The 22,535-nt window shown below is 39.1% G+C and overlaps 1 protein-coding gene across 1 annotated transcript in view; it reads right to left on the bottom strand.

Moving 5' to 3' along the window:
• Nucleotides 1–22,535, bottom strand: part of Pard3b (par-3 family cell polarity regulator beta) — a 1,033,383-nt gene that overhangs the window by 394,279 nt on the left and 616,569 nt on the right. Inside the window, exon 15 of the mRNA XM_026786343.1 lies at nucleotides 19,814–19,929. Coding sequence (XP_026642144.1) covers nucleotides 19,814–19,929 — 116 coding nt within the window. The remainder of the gene's footprint in view (nucleotides 1–19,813; nucleotides 19,930–22,535) is intronic.

The raw sequence follows: 22,535 nt of genomic DNA on the forward strand, positions 1-22,535 counted from the left end.
CCATGATGGATGGAGATAGAGACAGAGACCCACACTGGAGCACTGGACTGAGTTCTCAAGGTCCCAGTGAGGAGCAGAAGGAGGGAGAACCTGAGCAAAGAAGTCGGGACCACGAGGGGTGCACCCACCCACTGAGACAGTGGATCTGATCTATGGCAGATTTAAGAGTTTTACAAGTTGACTGATTTTCCCCCAATAATCTTGGTTGTTTTTTTTTATTGTTTTTAAATCCTAATTCAGGCAAGAATTTCAAATTTGGGAGTTTGTTTTTATACCTTAAAGCCAATAATTCTGTATAGATCTCGTCTTTTTTTTCCTGGGTTGGTGTGTAGATGCACATAGCTTGCAGGCTCTGTGCCTTATGTACAAGGTGACAAATAAACAAATAAATCACCCTAAATCCTTGGTATCTTAGCCCAAAGGATGGTTTCAACCATTAAGAATGCAAATAGAAAGCACAACTAGAAAACTGAGACAGAATCACTGAAAGACAGAGTCCCCTTCTGCCACCTGACCATTGGGCTGCCTTCCCTCTCCTCCACTGTATTCCTCCACTGTATTCCCTAATTGGGAAAAGAATTCATCACTTTCCCAAGCAGCCCTGAGTTCTTGGCCTCTACCCTAACCTAATGACATTGGTTTAACCTTGACTTCAACTGTGGGTGAAAGTTTCTTTCTACCGGTTTTCTACTGATCATAGAGTTCTTTTAAGATAGTCCATAAGTACTAAGGCCTACAGGGACTCAGGAGCTCTGCAGAGCTGGTGGGAAGTTTAATGCATAGTTATGGTTACACCCTGTGGCCAGGAGCTCAGGAACATGCTGGCAACTTTGGCAGGCACTATAGGGTGACTGACCCAACACCACCAACGATGCCATTGACCTTATGGGGGTGTTTGTGTAACATATGTTAATTCTGATAAATACAAATAGGAATTTGATTGTTTTCTGGGCAGTCATTCTTAGACAACAGTGGATTAAATGTAGCATGTTGGCACACTATTTGCCCTTCTGCTACTTTATTATTTACTCACTTATTTATTTTTGCCCCAGACATGGATATGATTGCTGAAGCAACAGAAACCATCTGGACACTACCAAATCAGAAATACGAGGGGAAAGGCAGGAAGGGAAGAACTACAGAACTAGGTCTCTAGCAGTGTTTCTTGGCTTATTTTATAGATACAAGTGTTGATCACATGCATGAGGAATGGTCTGAGAGCTCTGTGGTAGGATGTGCTCCTATGCTAATGCCAACGGAATGGATAAAGAATAAGTCGAACGAAGTTTAAATCTCTTAGCGAACACTGCTGTGCCTCGTAAGAAGTTGTATCCCCACTTACAGGTGACAGTAATGAATTCCCGAACCATCCAATACCCCTTCCCTCCTGTAGCTAGACATCCTCATTCCTTTCGCTATTGATTTCATACATGTCTGTGAGAAAGTCTAGCAATATAAAGGAATGTGGAAATAATAAAATCAGCCTCACGTTTCACAAAACAAAACAATCAGCATTTTGCACAACCTCTCTCTTTTTTCCTTCTAGCTTTCTCTCCTTGCCTCTCTCACACATACGCACAAACATACAGAGATGAACTCTGCATCCATATTACTGTGTTACTATATTAGTTAATTTGTGCATTATAATTTGATCTTGTAGACTTTGTTACATAGTCAAAGGCTTTTATTGGTTATATCACAGTATACTGGTTTTAAAATCCTCCAGCTTCATTTAACAGACCTCTCTTGTCACTATAAAACGGAAATCAGTATAGTGAAAAAATGCTCATACATTTCTAAGGCCTTGGACTGGTCTGTGTGTTCTATGTATGTATTATTTAGTATTTGTAGGTTGATTTCTAGAAACAGAATCACTAAGTAGAGATTAAAAAACAATACTAAGGTGCTGTATAAATCATAACTTGGCTTATAGAAAAGTAACCTAAAGTAACCAAAAAACATACATTATGATAATAGGTCATAATGAAGTTTACTTTTTCAATTTTGCCAATATAATACATCAATTTTATTAGTTACTTGTGAATTTGAATACACTTCATGTTTATTCACTTATAAAATTTTTTTTGCTTTTTGAATTGTCAAATATTTTCACATTTGTTTCAAATAATTATTTCCCAGTAATTTATAAGACACCTTGCATACTAAGAATGCTACTCCTTTGGTGTATGCATTTTACAATTATTTCTTTATTTTTATCAACCACAAAGAACCTTTGGGTACCAGGGAGTGGCAACTGAAATACTGTCTCATTATAACTTAAGAAGGTTGAATACTGAATAGAAGAGGGGAACCAAATAATGATTGTGTCAGTTTTGAGGGAAAATGCGAGCCTTCTGATGGAGAGCATCAGACCTGGACTTGGTGTCATCTGTGTATGAAGATTGCCAGTACTGAACATTCAGAGCCAGTCACTGTCCCTTCTCTTGTTTCCACCTCTTCATTCCCTGTAAGATACTGCAGAGGCTGCATATTTTCAGTCTTTGTATTTATCACTAGAGATGGTGATGCATCCCAATAGCTCTACAAGTTAAAACTCAATGACAATTGTGGCTTTTGTCAATAAATGCTAATTTTCCAAACTAAAACAAACAAACAGTTGAGGCTGACAATATGGTCCAGCAGGTGAAGACCCTTGCAAGCCCGACAACCTGAGTTAGATCCTGGGGGTCCAGGCAAAGGTGAGAGGGAAGAACAAAGTTCAGAAACACACGTGTTGTGGCAAGTATCTAGTTTCAGACATCACACACACACACACACACACACACACACACACACACACACACACGTCATTTAACATTCTAGGATTTCGTTAAACTAAACAAAAAGCAATGCAATGCACCGTTATGTTCATCTCTCCGTTTTACATACATTATCCACTGTTGATTTTTCTCCACCCTAAACATCATTCCTAAGTACTTCTCCTTAAGATGTATTTATTTTTTTGTGTGCATGTTGTTTATGGGTGGAGGTCAGAGGACTCTGGAGATAGAATTCACATCACTGGGCTCTCACAGAAAATGCCTTTACTTACTGAGCCGGGTTTAGGCACAAATGTTTCTCTGACATACAGATTATATTTTCCTATCTCCAGGGTGTGAACCAGAAGGTCTCCAGAGATCAAAGACTTTTGACTTTTAGATAATTTGCAAAAACGTGACAGGATTTCTTGGGGATGAGATCTAAGTATAGGCACAAAATCTATTCATATTTCATATATACCTTAAATGTAGTATAGAAAACAATTTTGACTAGCTTGCCTACAAATTCTGTGTATAAGGGCAGTTGTGAATTTTTTTTAACCTATGACATCAGGTTGATACTTAAACAGTCTTCCATTTTAAGAGCATTTAGGAATTTAGATTTTTAAATTAGGGATTCTTAACTTGTATTATAGATTTTATTTAGAAATGAACCTTCTAGAAAATATTTAATGACCCAATGAACAATAGCGTAAAGCTGTAACCTTTTAGGGATATAGAGTCCATAGTCCATTAATGATGAAGGATAGGGTCTGTTTTCCCAGGGAAGGGTTATTAGACAGTTGGGCCAATCTCTTGTCTTTTAAAACATTTAACCACATTTTCAATATAATAGCATCTTTAAATCACAGTTTGGTCATCATTAAGCCCTTCAAGGAAGTCCTATTTCTTAAAGGTATAGACTTAGATATCTAAAAAGCTAGCTAATTTAGCCATGTAAGAAGAGTTAACTCACACATCCCTGAACATCAAGCCACTGGACTTTATACAAACAGGGTCATGTGTACTCAGGGCCTTCTGATGTTTCTCCGTTGTTTTAGCATACGAGATTGCAATAAATAGATTATACTTGCATTACTAAGTTCTTTGATTAAATCTAAGTAAAAATTACTTCGTGAATAAGGATCCGCATACATTTGAAGCTGTAATGGGTGATCCAGTACCATGCATTTAAACTGTTTAGAATATTTCCAGTTTATTTTGAATCAATTGTATTCTTTGACTTGGAATACTGTTTTTGGTAATAATTCGGGATATTTGTCAAGCAACAAATAGTGTCTGACCCAAGGTGAACAAAATCTCTAAATATTCAGCTTACATGATATTTGCAACAGTTGACATGCAACCAAATTGCTCTCTTCTAATGTAATTCAATTTCACGTTGCTTCAGGTAAAAGCAAGAAGTTCGAGCATATTTTGAATATAATCCCTGTGGCACTAGGTTTGTGCACACTATGTTATTCTTATATAAACAGGTTTATGGAAGATGAAAATAGGATTCATAAATAAGAAGCACAGATTTATTATTATGGAAATATAATCAAATCTGATTCTACAATCAAAAGGGAAAACTCTTTGTAAATTAAAATTAAAAATTAGAAATTACATATATGTATGTATATATATATATGTATGCATATGTTTTCCGAGATTTAAAATGCTTTTTTAAAAAGGAAATGAAGCTATAGAAGAATACAAAGGAAAAAGAATGCCGAGGAGGCACAGAAGACTAGGAGGGGCACAGACAATTTGATCTAATTTACCCTCTCTTGCAGGGCAAGTGAATTCACATGATCTAAATCAATTATGTCAAGTGATTGCCTAATTTATTCATAGATTCCTTCAATTAGAAAATAAAGCACACAGCCCTTTTCTTCAAATTCTAAACAACTGCTTCCTTTCTTCTCTATTTAATGAAATTGAGGCTTTGGACTTCTATATTTCCTGTGTTTGATTCTCTCCTGAATTATGTCTTTTTTTTTTTTTTTGAGGATTCCCCGCTTTCAAATGAAAAAAAAATCAAACCAACAGAACGAGTTCGGGTGAGTGAGGCAGAGAGCGTGGTGTTGCATCCGCGCCTTTCCATCACGTCCTCTTCTCTCTCTGTCTTGCAACCCAATCCAAACATTTGTCTGCCCTCTTATTCACTTCTCGTTTAATCATTTGTTTGCATTTTCATTCATTTAATCTTTCGATGTTGGGAATGGAGAATCTGCCTACACAGTAAGATCAGCCAAATCAATGATGGAGATTAATGGAGTCCCTGAGATTGCGGCCAGATAGCTCTAACGCTATTCATTCAACCATCCATCTCGGATGTATTTGGCACACGTGCATGCAAAATGTTGAGCAGAAGTGCCCAAGAATCATTAGGTCTGACCCTGGAGGGGCTTGTAATCTGATTGGAGTCAGAAAAAAAAAATACTCATTTGGTAGGTATCCAAAGAACGTAATTCTGTGCCAAAATTAGTGATATCAATGGTAACTGCTTCAGGAATTCATAGAAAGATCTGGAGGGAGAATGATAGTCTCCTAAGACAGCTAGCCTTGAACAGATCCTGAATGGAAGAAGGGATGCAGATAGGAGATAGGAGAAGGAAAAAAAGGGTCTCCTATTGTTAGAGGTAGGGCTGGCGATTCATAAGTTTCAACTGAAATAGAAAGTCAAAATAACTTGGGACCTAACATCAAAATTAAGTATGACCATAGAACGAATTCTAATTGTTCTCAATATTAAAAACCCGGAGTCAGATATTAGGGGTGAAAGCTGACAGATCAGAGAAGCAGTGGAACCAGTCACAAAGGAATTTTTTTTTACCTCCACCAATGCTCAGACCAAAAGGGCGAAACTGTCCTCAGACATGCTTCCTTGGACTGCTTCAGACTGCACCTCAGACTGTAGCCTCAGAGGGCATCTGTCCCCACCAAGCCTCAGATTGCACTGAGGTTCTGTCTCCTCCTGCCTTATATTTTTCTCTCCATCCAGCCATATCACTCCTGTCTCCACCTCCCTAGTGCTGGGATTAAAGACATGTGATTCCAAGTGCTGGAATCACCGTTGTGTGAGCTCTGTTTCTTTTTTAGACAGATTCAATCTCGTGTAACTCAGCGTGGCCTTGAACTAACACAGATCCGTCTGCCTCTGTCTCCCGAGTCCTGGGATTAAAGGTGCATGCCACCACTCCCTGGCCTCTCTAGTGGATTAGCTCTGCACTCCGATCTTTAGGCAAGCTTTATTTATTAAAACATAAACAAAATATGACTACATATGTCTGGGTTGGAAACCTTACTTGTCACTTAGTATTGGGACACCATACACAAGCCATTCTCTTCACATTCTGATGGCCTCATGCATGATGAGCCCCCAAACCTGCACAGACATAAACACAGGGTGGCAGTATTTTGAGAAACTGTGGGTGTTTGTATGCATTAGAAAGTTCTAATATCGCTGGGACCCTTAAAGAGGACTATAGGGTCTCCATGCGCTCTGTGTTCGATTCTGACATACTCTCCCCTTAGTACCATCTGTCACCCTCCTCAGATGTCAAGTCCACAGGGTCCACCAAGTAAAGTGGATGTAAGTAAAATAAATCCATTTTAAAATCATAAGTGGCCAGTGTCTGGTATTTCATTATAGTAGCATTGTTCTGACCAATAACTATCAAATTCCTATGCCAAAAACTGACAGCCATATACCAAATGACCCCAAGTGCTACCGCCTTCAGTATGATCTCTCTTTCTCTTTTTTATAGTCTGGATTAATAGACTTTGGGGCTTGAATATTATGGCTGCAGAGTTGCCTCTTCTTACTACATGTAAAAGAAAGTCTTTGCTTTGGGACCACGGGTGTCATTGTCCTTGAGTTATTCTGCCGGACGTGTACTACTTTTTAAGAAGTCCGCGCAGTACAGTTAGCCACGTTCTGCCATGGTTACGTCATGCCTTACTTAGTCATGCCCTCTGCATTCATTCTGCTTGTTCAGTCAGTGGCTGTGCACAGTTCATTCAGTCGCTGTGCACACTCCTTCCCCAGGAAATTCCCTCTTGGGCTCGGCTGTTTCATAGCACCAACCTTTATCCCAGGATAAACACACATTTTTTTCCTTACAGCAATAAACCCATGAATGTTGTGGCCTCTGTCTCAGATCAAATGAGTTTAGGAACTGCTATATGGATTTCATCTTGAGGACTCATGCAATCTCCTGCAACCTGGAGTTATGGTTTTGGTATGAAGTCTTTCCTAAAAAGTTCATGTATTGAAAGCTTTGTCTCTAGGGGTTGGCACATTTGGGGCAGTTTTAGAAACATTAGAAGGCAGGGCCTATGTGGAATAAGGAGGTCCCCAGGGCCAGATACTTAGGGGTATGTTGTCTCAGGTCAACCCCCTTCCTCCCTCCCTCGCCTCTCTCTCTCTGGCTTTGGCCCTGGCTCTCTGCCTCCTGTCCACCATGAGCAAGCAGCCTCTGTCTTACTCTCCCAATGATATGTTGTTTTTCTTTCTTGTATGGGCCCCAAACAAGAAAAGCCTACCACGACATACTGACATACAAAATTCTCTGAAACTATGAACCCAAGTAAGGCCTACTTCCTATTTCTTGGTTAGTTTAGTCGCCATAGTAGTAATGGTAAACATACCTGGAAAACACACATCTAACTTTAAATAAACAGTTTCCATTTTCCCATCATTCTTTGTCACTGAAATAATATTAAGACAATCTGTTGGTTTTTAAGTTGCATGTGAATGGTGCATGCCTATGAGCTCAGTACTCAGGAGATGAAGGCAGAAGGACAATTAATGACTGGGGGTCTGAGATCAGTCTAGGAAGATCTTGTCTCAGAGAAACTCTACACTGTCACTAAACACACACAAACACACATACACATGCACACCAAAAGAAACAAATTTCCAATCAAATAAACCTTTCAGTATGTGGTTTAGGTTGGCCGTGAACTCATCATCCTCCTGTCTCAGGCTCCACAGTTCTAGGGTTGTGTGTGTGCATCGCCACACCATTTGTTTTCATGGAATTTCTGTGGACATCTACATTTGTATCCACAAACATAGGCCCCAATCTCTGGTAAGATTACAGACTGGACCCACAGCAGCAGAACCCATCCAGCAGACTTTCTTGAATTTTTCATAGTTGCAGAGAAAGCACTGGGGTTATTTACCTCATATATACTGATTTATTGAGCTAGAAATAAAGAGCTCCAAGGTGTTTCATTTTTCATCCAGTTTTTGTGTGGTAGTGACTTTTCTTAAATTCTGGAAGTGGGCTAAATGCTTCTCAGCTCCTTGACGCATGCCTGTTTTACTGCTCAGGAATCTCAAGCTCAACCCTTCACCTTCTCACGGTTTGTTCAAGACAGTCCTGAAGTGCTTGGGACTGGGGATTATGCCAATCAACTCCAGGATCAGCAGAAGGTCGATAGCTTATTCCCAGCCCACTTAAAACTATCACTCCTGATTAGTCAATTTCCAATATGATCTCTATTTTAATTTTCACTTTAATTTTTATATCTTGCATACAGCTCCTAGATACCTTTAATTATGAACACTGGTTACCAGGTGGGTACTAAAATATCATCCTTTCCAGTCAAACCTCCTCTTTCCACTAAATGAGTCCTACATGTGCCATACTGGATATCTTTCCAATATTTTTATTCCCTTATTACATTATTACCATATACACACTAAATCTCTTCAACTTTCCCCATGAGAATATCTCTACTAAAGACTGAGCTATAGAGGTAATATTCTGTTATCTATTATCATTGATGGGACTTAGTTATTTAGCACAGTATTTAACATAGAGGGATAATCCAAAATATTTATTTAATGAATGAAGGAAAAGAGAAGAGCTGAGTAAATGAATTTCACATTAACAGTGAAACTACATATTCAAGCAACTGATGACTTTTGAATCTTAGGAAGCAGAGTAGGCATCTATGGGGATGCTAGCTAGTACCGTGTACTCGAAAGCAGGGAGGAACACTGCACCTGAACTCCAAGAGTATAGCTCAAATATCCTGGTGAAAATTAAAACTAAGCTATTCTTCAAAAGATTAATTGGTTTGTCAGAGATTAAGAAACTTTTGGATTAACATAGTCTGAATTTGACCCTACTTCTGGAGAGTTTATTTTTTTCTAGTCATTTAATGAAAGGTGTAAATGTATTGATTAGTATGTTGTTCGGAACAAGGAACACAGTGAAACACCTGCTTTCCCCTGTGAGCTCGGGCTAAAACATGACCTTTAGAACACAGCAGCATTCTACTTGCAAAAAGTGATATTTCATCTACAGTTCTTTCACTTACTTAAAAAATATTCAGATGATTGACAAAAGAAAATATAGAGCAAACATATGAAATATATATATATATATATATTTATCTTTAAAAGAATTGAAAAAGTAAAATATTCCTTTTAAGTTTATCAGGGTGGTAAAAATGAGAACAACTGATAGCAATCAGATGGCTTCAGATATTGTAAATGGAAACAAAGTTGCTTTTCAGGAGGGAGCTAGTCACATGGATCAAAGCTTTACTACATTTGGTCAACAAATTACAGAAACCTACAGTGGCATAATAACCATCCACTCCAGAGGAAAGTTCACACATAGAGATGCCAATAGAGATGCAAGGCAGAGGATGCTTCGCTTTCACAGCTCACTGCTGCTACTTCCCTAAGGACAAGCCGTTGTCCTCCTTCCTGGAGCTCTGGTCTACGCTTCCAGTGTTCCAAAATCACTCATTGGCATCCAGGATCCGTTTTGGAAGGGATAATTATGAAATTTTCAAACTCTATTTCACACACACACACACACACACACACACACACGTATTATATCACGTATTCTATGGGTTTTTAGCTACATGTTAAGTACAATGGTTTCAATCAATGAGACTCACTTCAAAACAACTGAAATGAATTTGGCTCATAATTCCAACGAGAATTTCAGTACTTGGATCCATTTTTGTGCAGCTGTTTTAGCTTCATATTTTTATGGAGATATTCTCATATTAATACAAAAGTTCTTTTAAAATGAACATGGGATTGCATTTAAACACGAACAATGGCTTAAGAAACAAAAGCAAGTGAAGAGAAAAGGTTCATATTTTGGCTTATTTAAAAGGATTAGAATCCTACAGAGGAGCTGAATTAAGATACAAACACTAGAAAGCAATTCAGATACTAAATTTTAAGAGCAATTCAACATTCCAGTTTTAAAGGATAAGGGAGTTTCCCGATCAATCAAGATTTTCCCTCAAGTTATAAATTATGTTCTAATATACAGAGATTAGCTTCATAAATATTTTCATGGATTGGTAATTGCAAAATATCACTAGTCAAGATTCAGTTACAAATGTGTCCAAACTTTATCTTTCCCTTTGTATCTCTTGCAAGAGAATTTATCATAATGTAACACTTACTTGAAGAGAATTTATTTCTACTGGCAATTTAAAAGCCAGTCGCCAATTAAATGAGACATGCAATTGGCTTCTTGCTAGTTATCCTAGGAACATTACTTCTTCCACAACTGCTAACATAGTTAAAGAAAAAAAAATCACTGGGTTAAGTGTTTTTATGTGAAGGATTGTTCTTATTTCAAAGGCTGTTTTCTTCTTTAAATGAAGAAAACATGATTGTTCAAAATGCAAATGCTTCCCTCCCTCAACTGGAGATAAATGAGAGAAAGTGTGATTAGCCCTTGTTTTGTGAGCATTTATGGGTTGGAAAGCATTTGATAAGGGTGGCCTGGAATAAGCCAAAATTTTCAGAAAATTCTAGAATCATAAACCAGTACAAAAGTGTAATTTCTATACAATAGGGTTCATTTCCAATAAACACAGCAATTCATGTTGAAAATCTGTTTCTGAGGCAAAAGTACACACCTTTAAATCCAGAACTCCAGAGACAGAAGCAGGTGGATCTCTGAGAGTTTGAGGCCAGCCTGGTCTATGTAGGAAGATTCATGCCAGCTGGTCTTACATAGTGAAACCTTGTCTAAAAACCAAAAGAAAACAAGGAACAATGTGTCTGTTGGTGTGTGGAAAGTAAAGCCGGGGAAAGGTTTCAAGGGGTTTCAAGGCGAGAAGTCTACCCTTCACACAGAAAGCCAGTCCTATAGCGTTCTTCAACCCAATGGGAATGCTAGCGCCCTTTGAACAGGGTCTGTCACTGCACTGTCCTACTGAGAACAACAATCTAGCCACAGACTCAGAGAAGTGATCTGATCTCTGAAATTCAGTAAATATTAACAATAATCTAGAACTTACTTTTAAATGAAGCAATTATTTGAAATTTAATTCTTGTTATAGCTTTAGTTAATCCAATGTGGATTTTCTTAATGTTCTCCAGAGGGCTGTTTGGGGCGGAGCCGCTGCTGTGGATTTCGGGAACAGCTTGTTTTCTCTAGCGATTCCACTTCTCTCTGGCCTGAGTGCTGCCATGTGCTTTCTGCTAACTCCACTTGCTCTGTCTTCAGTCAGAATCATAGTGTGGACGGTTATCCTAATCATACGAACACATTAGGGTACACTAAGCCAGGTGTGCTGTCATGTCCTTGGAATCCCGACTACTCAAGGCTGAGGCCACAGCGCCACATGTTTGAAGCCTGTCTGTACAACTCAGTAAGTTCAAGGTTAGCTCAGCTAAGTAGTGGGGTCCTGCCTGGAAATTAAAAATTAGGGAGAGGCAGGGGAGAGGGCTAGGGGTGTGAGTCAGACCTAGGATTCTTTTCCAGCATATGAAATGCCCTGAGTTTGATTCCCAGTATCTATAACAAACAAAACCATTGCAACCCAACTCCCTGCACTGAGAGAGAATCTCTGTTTCTTACTGAAAGTTAACAATGAAGTAGTTCCTTTTCCACAGTGGTGGTCAAGTTTCTTTTTCTTCTGAATCGTTATGAGCTGTTTTGGTTTACATAAGTTTCCCTCCATAACCAGCATGAAAAAGCCAGGAGTCAGTTTTCTGTCACTAACATCTCTCTCTCTAGAGCCAAGGCTCCTAAGCCTTCTGATGTGGCTGTCATTGCTGGATATATCTGGGGCATGCACCAATTTACAGGTTTGAGTGTTAGGGGGAGGGGAGTGCCTACGTGGAGCTCCCCTGTGCTGCAAAACTTTTTTCCTCCAGGTGTTAGCTTTGCATCTTTCAACTGCTTTTCATTGGACATGGTTTCTGGGCCCTTCTGCAGTATCTGGATCCATTTTATACTGTCCTGGTGTCTATTAAAATGTTGTATTCAGTTAAATAGAGTTCTATACATGTACGGCATAGTAAAGCAGTCGTGTTACTTGATCTGATAACACAGATGTTCATTCAGGGGCAGGAGTGCAGCTAAAAGCACAGGGCATTGTTACGGGTGTCAACATGCCATCTCTCGGAGTCTTACACTAGGAAACCTGCGCTTTCACCAACCTCTTCAAGAACTGCTCTTCCTCCCCTCAGCCTGGGCTCCCATCTGAACATGGCTTCAAGAAGTAGTTCTCTCTATCTGAAGTTTTCTTGTTTACTTACTGTATACAACTTTATTATCTGTTTATCTGACGTCATCCACCTGGAATACTGCTCTGCATATGGCAAGTATCCAGTAAGTGATGGCTGGTTAGACTCTTCCTCCCTTTCTGTTACTTGTATGTATGGTATGCTGAATGTGGGTGTGTTCATGACCCAGTATGCATTCATGGGTCAGAGGATGACTTTCAGGCGATGGTTCTCCCCTTCCAACAAGGGTTTCTGGGATCAAACTCATGCTACCAGGCTTCTATGGGAAAAGTTTCTACACACTGAGCCATCTTGCCAACCCAAATTCTGGGGACCTAGTTTTCATGGAAATTATGTCAGCTCAACAGAAAGCCCATTTCTCTGGGACAATCTCTGTCGAAAAACTGCTTAAGATTTCATTCCATTCTAGATTCCCTTCCTCCAAATTACACATAGCCCGGTTCTATCAGAGTCCTTGAGTATTTAACAGATATTAATCTCTTCAAACACATATTATTTCTTTGTGCTAAAAACTTTCCAAATCTTTTCCTTTACCATTGTGAAATGCACAGTTGCATGCTTGGTTCCTAGCTCACTGGAACTTAACTATCTAAGGGGCACATCTTTTGCTGAGGTGGTTGTTGTTGTTTTTCTCTTTCAGGGCAGTTAAGAAAGACCAAGCACAGAATCTTATCATATTTGCTCTTTATCTTCCTTTGGGTGACAATGAACCTAGTATATTTCAGGAGTGGGCATTCTAAGGTTACACCTACCCTTCAGTATATCACTTAGGCCATCAATCTCAATCAGTAAACAAAAGATCATATTAAAGGTCAATATCACATATGATACTTCCCTGAGTTGTCCATACAGATATTCTAACGAGGAAAAGTGGCCCGCGTTACTTGATAGAGCCCATGCACATTGCCATTGGTCGCCAGACTTTTATCCCCTTTTTATTTCATGGATATGAATACGTGAGGACCCACACTGAGATTGTTTTGGGAATGTGCCATCTTTGTGAGAATCGGGTCTTTTTTTTTTTTTCATGCTTTTTTATGTTTCTCATGCAGACTGAGGCAGACTCTGGATGGTTTCTAGGGATCTAGGCCAGCCATTTCACAATCCTGTCCACTTAGAGCACAGAACAACAACTGTAGCTCCTGGATGCAGGGGCCCCAAGGAACAACAGCCCTAGCTCCTCTATGCAGGGGGCCCCACTTCTCCAGCAGATACATATCCTTCTGGTGCACTTGGAGAAAAACTAACAAGGAACCCAGTAACTCAGCTCTTTCCTGATATTAATAGGGACCCTCAACAATGAACCATCAGCCGCTTTCCTAATCCTTTGAATTTGTTTGTTATTTAAATGTCAGACTAAGGTCTAGTTGATTCAGGTTTTACCATCTTTAGAGGCATTGCTTATTGATAGTAATAAAGAAGACCATGGGAATAAAGTTTTACATGAAAATACATTAATACATAACATTTTAGTAAAGTAGTATAATATCAGAATATATAACTATACATTTTTTTATATTCAGTCTCCAGGGTGTTTTTCATATTTTATTACAAAAATGAAGTATATCATTATAGAAACAATTAAAAAACAAAGTGGTGGAGAGGTAAAGTGGGGTTAATATTAATTTATATCATTTCCATCTTCGATCTGACATGAGAGATGCCAAGTTTTTTCAAAGAGGAATATCCCACATCTATGAAAGAGTTCTATTCAAAATATATCTGTAGGATTTGCCGTTATAGGTACAAGAAGTCAAGTTGTAAATGGTTTCCATCCGCTGTATCGACATTCTCTAATTTAAAGGGTAGAAGAAACTAACAAAGAATAAAACTGCAGACTTGTAGACCCTGAAAGACAACCAGCCAACCTATTCCTCTTGCTGAGTTACCGTGGGACCTGTGATAGCAGCCGCCCTCATTGCCAGAACGCGGCCTATAGTTTCATCTGCCTGCCCCTGCATCACTGTGTTCTCATTCCCCGCATTGAGCAGAGGCAGACAGCTGGCCAGGGCTCCTCAGCTGCCCCGCCCCCAGCCCTCTCCCTGTCTGAAACAGAGTGCGAGGCTCAAATGGAAACAGGCACAAAACTCTTTTTAAAAAAAAAAAAAAATCTTGTGAGAAACAGTGTTTTAAACTTGACTTTGAATGGGGCTATAGATTAGGTCAACAAAGGGACCAAAATCTTGAAGTGCTGTCCCTTAAATAATTGAGACTAATTCTTAAACACTATTATGGGGTCATAAAACACCAAGCCTGGAAATTAAAGATTTTTATGCCTCATCAAAAAGTCTTTGAATGTAACTCGCTGGCATTCTGCCAACAAGGGCAGCTCTTGGGGGGAAACCCTATGCCAAAGGCCAAAAAGGCAGCTGTGTTATTCAGCTTCTGAGGGCTTCCAACTCAGCACCCACACAAGCTCAATTATGAACAAATTAAAGGGATCCAGACTGAACACAGTAATTCTGGTAATTTAAATAAATAGAGTAAAGTCTGCAATTAGTAGGGAAAGATTGATTTTCTGGAAAAGCCAGAAGTTTCTACCCAGTAACTTAAATGGGGCCCTGGCCCTTGAATAAGCATAGTTATGGCCAATTGCTTAAAAATAAATTTCTTGTCCTTATCATTTTAATCATCAATGATCTGTTTTAAACATGACCACATGCAAACTCCAAAAATATCTGCTAAATATTGAAGCAAAATGGCCTCCCGAAATCTAGAGTGGTTCCATAAACATCAAGAATAACAAGTAAAATTGCTGTCAGTTTTGCGTCACGCTTTAAGAGTGGAACTGAAAACCTCTGCAGCAGCTTAAAATATAAAACTGTAGCTAATCAAACATCTTACAAGTTCAGAGAAAACACTTATTCAAAGAATATCAGGGATTTACTGTGTACAAGCTACTAACTAATCCATTTCTGGTTTATTAACAAAGAAAATTATATACTGTCACCCTGTATAGATCCTTACAAATACTTAATAAAATTCAATACCCATTCCTGATTTAAAGAATAAAGGGGTAATAAAAAAAATCCAGGAGGCTAGGACTACAAAGAAGCCCATCTAACCTGATAAAGTGTTTCTATCAGAAACCCGCAGGAAGTATAGATACCCTTCACACATACACATACACACACACACACACACACACACTTGCACACATGCATGTTGTATACATGCACACAAACATGCACGCAAGCACACATCCACACATGCATGCATACACACATGCACACTGAGGAAACATTCCTATTGAGTATTTAAACTCACTTTGATTATCTGATTATAATGTTCCTGGGACAGACAATGCATTTGAAGAACCAAAGTAATTTAACTGAAAAAATAAAAAACAGTATTCTACTTAAAAAAAATAAATTAGAGGAGAATTATCCTATAAGTCACTAAAATTCAAAGCAACAGCATGAAAATTTGTACAGTATAGCAACTTGTGCAGGGCAGATTTAGATACCAATAAACAAACAGGTCTATAACCCAACCCAGGCACTAATATAAAGGAATTTAGCATTTAATCAGGTTGCATTACAAATTATGAAAGGATGGAAAAGTCAAATATAATTTTTTTCTGAAGAAATATTCTTCTACCTTATATACTATGAATAAAATATATTATCAATCATTTCTTCCCAAAAGCCGTAGGAAGAAAATAAATGAGATAAACAGGACAGTAGAGCCCCAAACAAAACAAAAACAAAAGGAAGACAAGATGGGTTTATATGATAATAAATCTAAAGTATTTGTGTTTTGGGGGGAGGGGTATCAGGACCTAACTGTGAAGGAGCCAGAGGTTGGCCTCAGAGTCAGTCTCAATTGTTTTCCACCTGAGATTTGAGACAGGGTCTCTCACTGGACCTGGTGGTCACTGTCTGCCTTCACTAGCTGGCCAGTGAGTCCCAGAGCTCTTCCTGTGTGCCTTCTGAATTCTGGCATTATGAAGTGACTAACGTTTGGGCTTTTGTGTGTTTTAGATGAGCACTAAGCAGCTAAAATCAGGTCCTTGTGGTTTCACAGTAAGCCCTCACGTCAGTCCCGTCATACATGTTTTATGATAAAGGATATCAAGTGAAAACACAAGTAATGATTTACAACATTATAACAGTATTCTGAAAATAGCATAAAATAACAAATGGAAATACTGGCAAAGATAAATAAATAAATTCAAGATAAAGAAGATCCAACTGGTCAAAAAAATACACAAAATAAAACTTTCAGCCAAACTCAAGTTCCGTTTAAATAGGAAAGACAAAAGTAAAGTGTAAATCAGGAGACTCATTCCTTCCGAACGACACAGCTGTGCAATGACTCCATGGTACATGGGCATAAACATGTGTGGACAGCCAAGCCAAGTGGACAGCATAACAGGCAGGGCCTTTTCTGTCTAAGATCCATGTGTGCTTAGTGATTAGGGGAATGGGATGGGGAAGCAGAGGCTGAAGTTTTCATAAGACTTGCCCTTCTTTGGAAATACACGTAAAAAGAAGTAATTGGAATCTCCTCACCTTTAAAAGTTCACCATAACATGTGAACTGACTCAATACACAGGTTAAAGTTATCTTCTGACTCGGCAGCAAGAACAACACGGAAATGTAGTTACTGATGGTTCCTACAGACTTTTCCAAAGACAGTGTAAGCTGCATAGCCCAGGCTGGCCTTAGGTCAAGCTCTACCGCCATCCACCAAAGTGGCTGGAATTGTAAGCATCTGTGAGCATCTATCGCCACACTTAGATCTGACAAAGAACTGGTCAGTCCAAAGTCATCACTCAATAAACAAATATGAACGCCTATCCTTTTATGTCTCTGTATTCTTAACCATGTGAGGCTGATGTTTTTTCGAGGTTAAAAAATATTATGTGAGTATTCTGCCTAAATCTTGTAGGTTTCATTTGTGAGGGTTAAATCCAGGGCTTTGTGCATGCCAGGCAAGCACTCTACCAGTTGAACGACATTTCCAGCCCTAGAGTTTATTATTAGCTTTTAACTTTTGAAGTTGTATTTTATCCTGCTGAGAGAATTAGTCCCCGAAACATTGTCATCAACAGCATATAATATAATATAATATAATATAATATAATATAATATAATATAATATAATATAATAATATAAAGGTATGTATTTCAGGGTTCCCAATGGTGCTTTAAACCATACATCACTCTACCCCTCTAATCAAAGAGGAGATGCTTCCAAATCCTCAGCACTGGACCATCACTGGGCTTACTTGCTGTGAAAGACAACACATTTATTAAGCTCATTCCATTTTCTCTCTTGGGAAGAAGACCAAGATGGTTCTATACTGCTTACTCCCAAACTCCCTTAGCCTTAGATTCATGCTTCTCAGAATGGGCTCAACTTTTGACAACTGCTGTAAAAATGTTTTAATAGCATCCAACTGAAATACTTTGCTATAGTGCATTTTAAAGGAAGTCTTTTAGCTTATGTCCTTAATAAAATAGGCCATGAACAGTTGTGTAAATTGAACAAATATTACTATTGTCATTGTTCATTAGAGTGTACAATAAAATGCAATGGATGGATACTAATGTACATATTTTAGAAATAAGATTTCAATTTCAAAGAGAAAATTTTCTAAAAACAAAAAAAGTCAGTATTAGCTCAATGCTTTTCTCAACCCCTATCAGAGAAGCTTTGATTTGTAGTAGATGGTGATGAACACTGAGATCCATAGCTGGGCAAAGAACAGAGAGTGAGAAACTATCCCAGGTCTAAATGGGACATCTGTATCCTGCACCCTTTTGCCAAGACTCGGGGATTGCTGGAGAAGTGGGTGTTCAGTGAGAGGCAGAGCCAAAGATGGTGGTGACTGCAGGAAACAGTGTCAGCTGTGAGCTAACAGGGACAGCACGCACAGGCACCAGGGTAAGCTCAAGCCAGACCAAATTCCATCATGGAGAGAGGAGGTGGGCATGGAGTCCTGCCTCTAGCTGCGGACCTTAGCAACTGAAACTGCGAGGTTCACTTTTCTTTAAAAGTGTAGTCCCTGATAAGTCAAACACCCTCCAGTAGACAGCCATAGCCTCAAGAATACATGGACAGCACTAGTGGATTTGATGGATATACCAAAAAAGTAAAATAAGTAGGGTAGCTAGGGAAGGGGGTGGATTTGCAAGAAGTTGGGGGAAGGGGTAAATACAATCAAGAACAGTCTATGAGAGTCTCAAAGAATTAATAAAATTTACAAAAAATAAATAATAGAAAACTTTTGACATGACTGAGGTTTAATAATTTTGTAAACAGAGGTGTTTTTTTTCTCTCTTAAAATGGATGATATACTGTTTTCAGCTTTGACACAGATTTTAGAATTATAATGCTAGCCTTTTTTAATTAAATGAAGAAAAACAGCAATATATTTCCCTACCCAAAATTAAGAGTCATTTTTATCCACTCATCTTATTTATGGAGAAACTGGGAAGGCAGAACAGGAAATGTTTATCAAGCACTTCACAAAAATGAATTGCTCCTTAACGTATTAGTAATCACAGATGTCACTGTTGTACATTAGCCCTCTGGTTTGTCACGGGTTTGCTCTCGAGAAAACACCCTTACGATCAGTGCTCAGGGCAGCCTCCTTGCTGAGCTTTCTATCTGTCTCACACTATAGGTGATTTGAGCAAATGCTTCCCAGTGACTTAGTTAATTTATAGAAAATGGAATCAATTTCCCTTGTTTCATTGTGACTGAACGTTTTCCTGAGCGGCTGTAAATGAGCAAGAGAGAAGCACCATTTATCAGATCATTGGGTAGAGCTTGCTATTTGGATGATTTTGCTTCCTTGTTACTATTAATGAAATATATAATATACTTCAAGAAAACACAATTGCAGAGGTTGGCCCCTGAGCTTTTAAGATTCAATGAGTATTTTCCTTTGAGTGTATGCTATACTCTTCTTCTAAGATCCCAGATGGCAGCAATAATGTTCCTCAGTGTCTGAGAAGTCTTATAGCCCCAAGTCCTGGTCAAAATTGTTGCCAGAGTCCTGGAGCTCCCCTTGAAGCCTATGATCCTCAGAATGCCGGTACCATTGTTTAAGTGTCACACTAGGGTACCTCAACACCCTCAGTGTGACACACCCAAGGGACAACTCACCTCTCTAGTGTCATAGAATTTAGGGATATTTGGTTGAAGAAACCAATGGGAAGTATCCTTTGACCTCACTAACCTGCCCAGCTGAGCATCAGGTAGGCCCACTAGGCATGGTATGCTCAAGCTGGACCAGTACACAGAAACAAAGGCGAGTGGGATGAAGATTTTTTGTGGCATTCAAGTTTTCCAGAATTAAGTTTTTCCTGATCTCCAGAGGGAGAGAATTATGTGGAATGTTTCATAGAAATCAGCATCTCTCCTTCACAAACAGACTAATCGCAGTGACGTGAACAGCGCCTTTCTGAGCTTCTGCAGTTGAAGGCACAAAAACTGGAGTTTTGGAAAGACAGATCGGTAGTGATGCCCTGGGAAAGCAATCTGGACGCACATCCCAGTTACTTACCAAGGTCCATGCTCTTGGAGGCTTTCAAGTTAACTGATTCAGACTGCATGACTGGTGTCACAGATCTGAAATTGACATGCTGATCTGGAAAATACACTGTGGAATCCACTCCAGAGCTGTGGAAAGAAGGTATATATTATATTTAAGCTTAAAGCAAGGGGCAGGCAGGGAGGGAGGGAGGGAGGGAGGAAAAGAAGGAAGGAAAGAGGGAGGAAGATTATGAATGGACATGAATATATAGTTCTCACACTGAATATATTCCCTCTTTTCAACCTGCAGCCATGTATTTTAAATCAATTCTTGTTTCTCAGACTTCTTTTATAGAATTGCAACAATTGTGGCCTATACATTTTATTCTGCAGAAAAATTTTGCTAAATGATGTGGGCTAATAACGTCTTTTGTTCCTCAGCCATTCCTGCTAATTGGGACACTGCTATATCCTATATAACTTCAGGTGGGTAAGGGTGCCTGGGAAGCCCCAACACTTCAAAGGATGTTGCTAGATATCAGCCGAGCCCACAGTGGGCTAAGAGATTCCTATGGGATAAGTGGGCCCTTTTAAAGAGCGGCGAAATGACATCTCCTTAAAGAAAACCACCTTGAATGACTGACGGCTGCAGGAGACTGAGTTGTACCTCTTTAGGTGATCTTCAAAGAGGAACGGTAATGCTGAGTAGATATTCTGTCCATCAACAAAACCAAAAGGAAGCCACAGGAACAGCACTGTTGATGACTTGGACACAAATACAATAAATGCCCTTTATGGATTTTTTTTTAGTACTTGGGGTCAATCTAAAGAATTTTGCTTCTACTGAACACTCTGTTTTGATTGAAGGTTCAGTAGAAATGATTATATAAAGAAATTTTAGATAGTGGCTTATATTTGTTTTGAAATAAGTATGGACACACTGTCTATAAATTAAGTTGCAACAGTTTTCTTTCTCTTTTAAAGTGCATACATGCTGGCTGCTCATTTCAGGGTGATTCTGTCAGGTGACAAGTCAGGGTTCTTTGACAACCTGAAAGGTCTGAGAGTGGCCTTTAAAGAGTCCAGGATTTTAGACAAACAGCAGAAGCAACATTAATCTTGAATGAAGGTCCCTCTAAAATGCAGAGAAGAATCTTAATTTTCAAACTAAATATACTACCCAAGTTTAATTGCTTTCTTTAAAAAATGAATTTTTTACCCTTGATATTTAATATTTCCTATCATTAATATTAAATAGTAACCTTGATGAATGAATAACTGAACCTCCGCTACTGTAATGCAGTGGGTAGAAACAGAAAGGGTCCTGATAGGTGCCATAGTCCTCAAGAGTCAGGGCACAGAGCACAATGGACAGTTTACGTCCTGGCTCTGCTCCTTGCTTGCTGTGTGACTTGGGCAAGACATTGGATCACTCTGCACTTCGCTGCCCTCATACATAAAGGAGTGTAATCATATTGTCCACCCTTCAGCCTTAGTTTCCTCATCTATACGATGTGAAGTAATAGGACTTCTCTGTAAGGGTTAAATAAATTAATAAATTCAGATATGCAAGACACTAAGAATAGTGCATATCACGTGGTAAAAACCCAATGTTAATCATATTTTAGTATTAATAAATTCCTAATTATCTTTTTTCCCCCTGTGAATCAAGGTGGTTTTGGAATGAGGACTCAGGGCTCTCTCCAATGCAAAGATTACACCTGTTTTCATGGAAACAATGCAGAAAGTTTGAATTGACTCTTCAGGGTTACTAAGATTCCAGGTGTTTCTCTCTCGGTATCTGGTTGCATTGTCAATAGAGGAAGCCTTCAAATGCTAGACGTGATACCTAGCGATGGCAGAGTATGCCAACTGCGCTCCAGAGTCCTTGGCTTATATAGTGTTACTGATGCCTCTGTGGTCTGATGGAAACACCCCCATTTTTCCTCCCAATTTTGTAGCATTCAGAGACACCACTGAGATCACGGGTACCCCGTAGGCTTTGGTGCTGCAGAGGCATGTGATACATGTGTCTCTACTCATCCTTTATTTGCACATAAGATCTTATGATTTTATCATGTGTGGGTATGCAGGTCTAATGTCAGAGAGACACATCATCTTTACAGATTCAAAGGCTTGAGGCAGAAGGAGTTAAAGCTCATTCATCTATTACGTAAGAGTCTACTGCCCAAAGAAGGGGACTGATGGCCCCAGATCACACAGCTGCTAAGGGAAAAGCCTGAACCTGAGTCACAAGCTTGGATTAAGATACTGGCTGGAACACACAATTAAGTCTTTTCCTTTCAAACTCAAGATCTGATCAGTCTCCTGAGTCACTTTCATTTTAGATTTTCCTTTGCTTCAACCGAGGGGTAGATGAGACGAAGTAAGAAAAAAACAAGTAGTTAATGGAAGCATATGCTATCTATTGTAATGAAAGTCTTCAAGGAAGACTTCAGGACCAACATGAACACTCCTCTTTAAAACAAAGGCCTCACCGCCTTTAAAGAACTCTATTCATGACTATGGAAATCTACCCATCTGATGAAGGTGTTGGTTAATCCATTTTAGCCTCTTAGAACATCTTTTCAGACTTGGCAATAATTGACATGCCAAGAATAAGAGCTCAAGGAGTTGCTGAGGAATCCCATCTGGACGGGTGAGTGTGTGCTATCCAGGAGTAGAGTGTCCCGGAAGAGAGCACAAACCCCCCTCCCCCAGCTCTTTCTGCAGGGCTGTCTTTCTTTTGCACG

Source organism: Microtus ochrogaster, linkage group LG4 (genome assembly GCF_000317375.1).
Source record: "Microtus ochrogaster isolate Prairie Vole_2 linkage group LG4, MicOch1.0, whole genome shotgun sequence".
In the NCBI taxonomy this organism is placed as follows: domain Eukaryota; kingdom Metazoa; phylum Chordata; class Mammalia; order Rodentia; family Cricetidae; genus Microtus; species Microtus ochrogaster.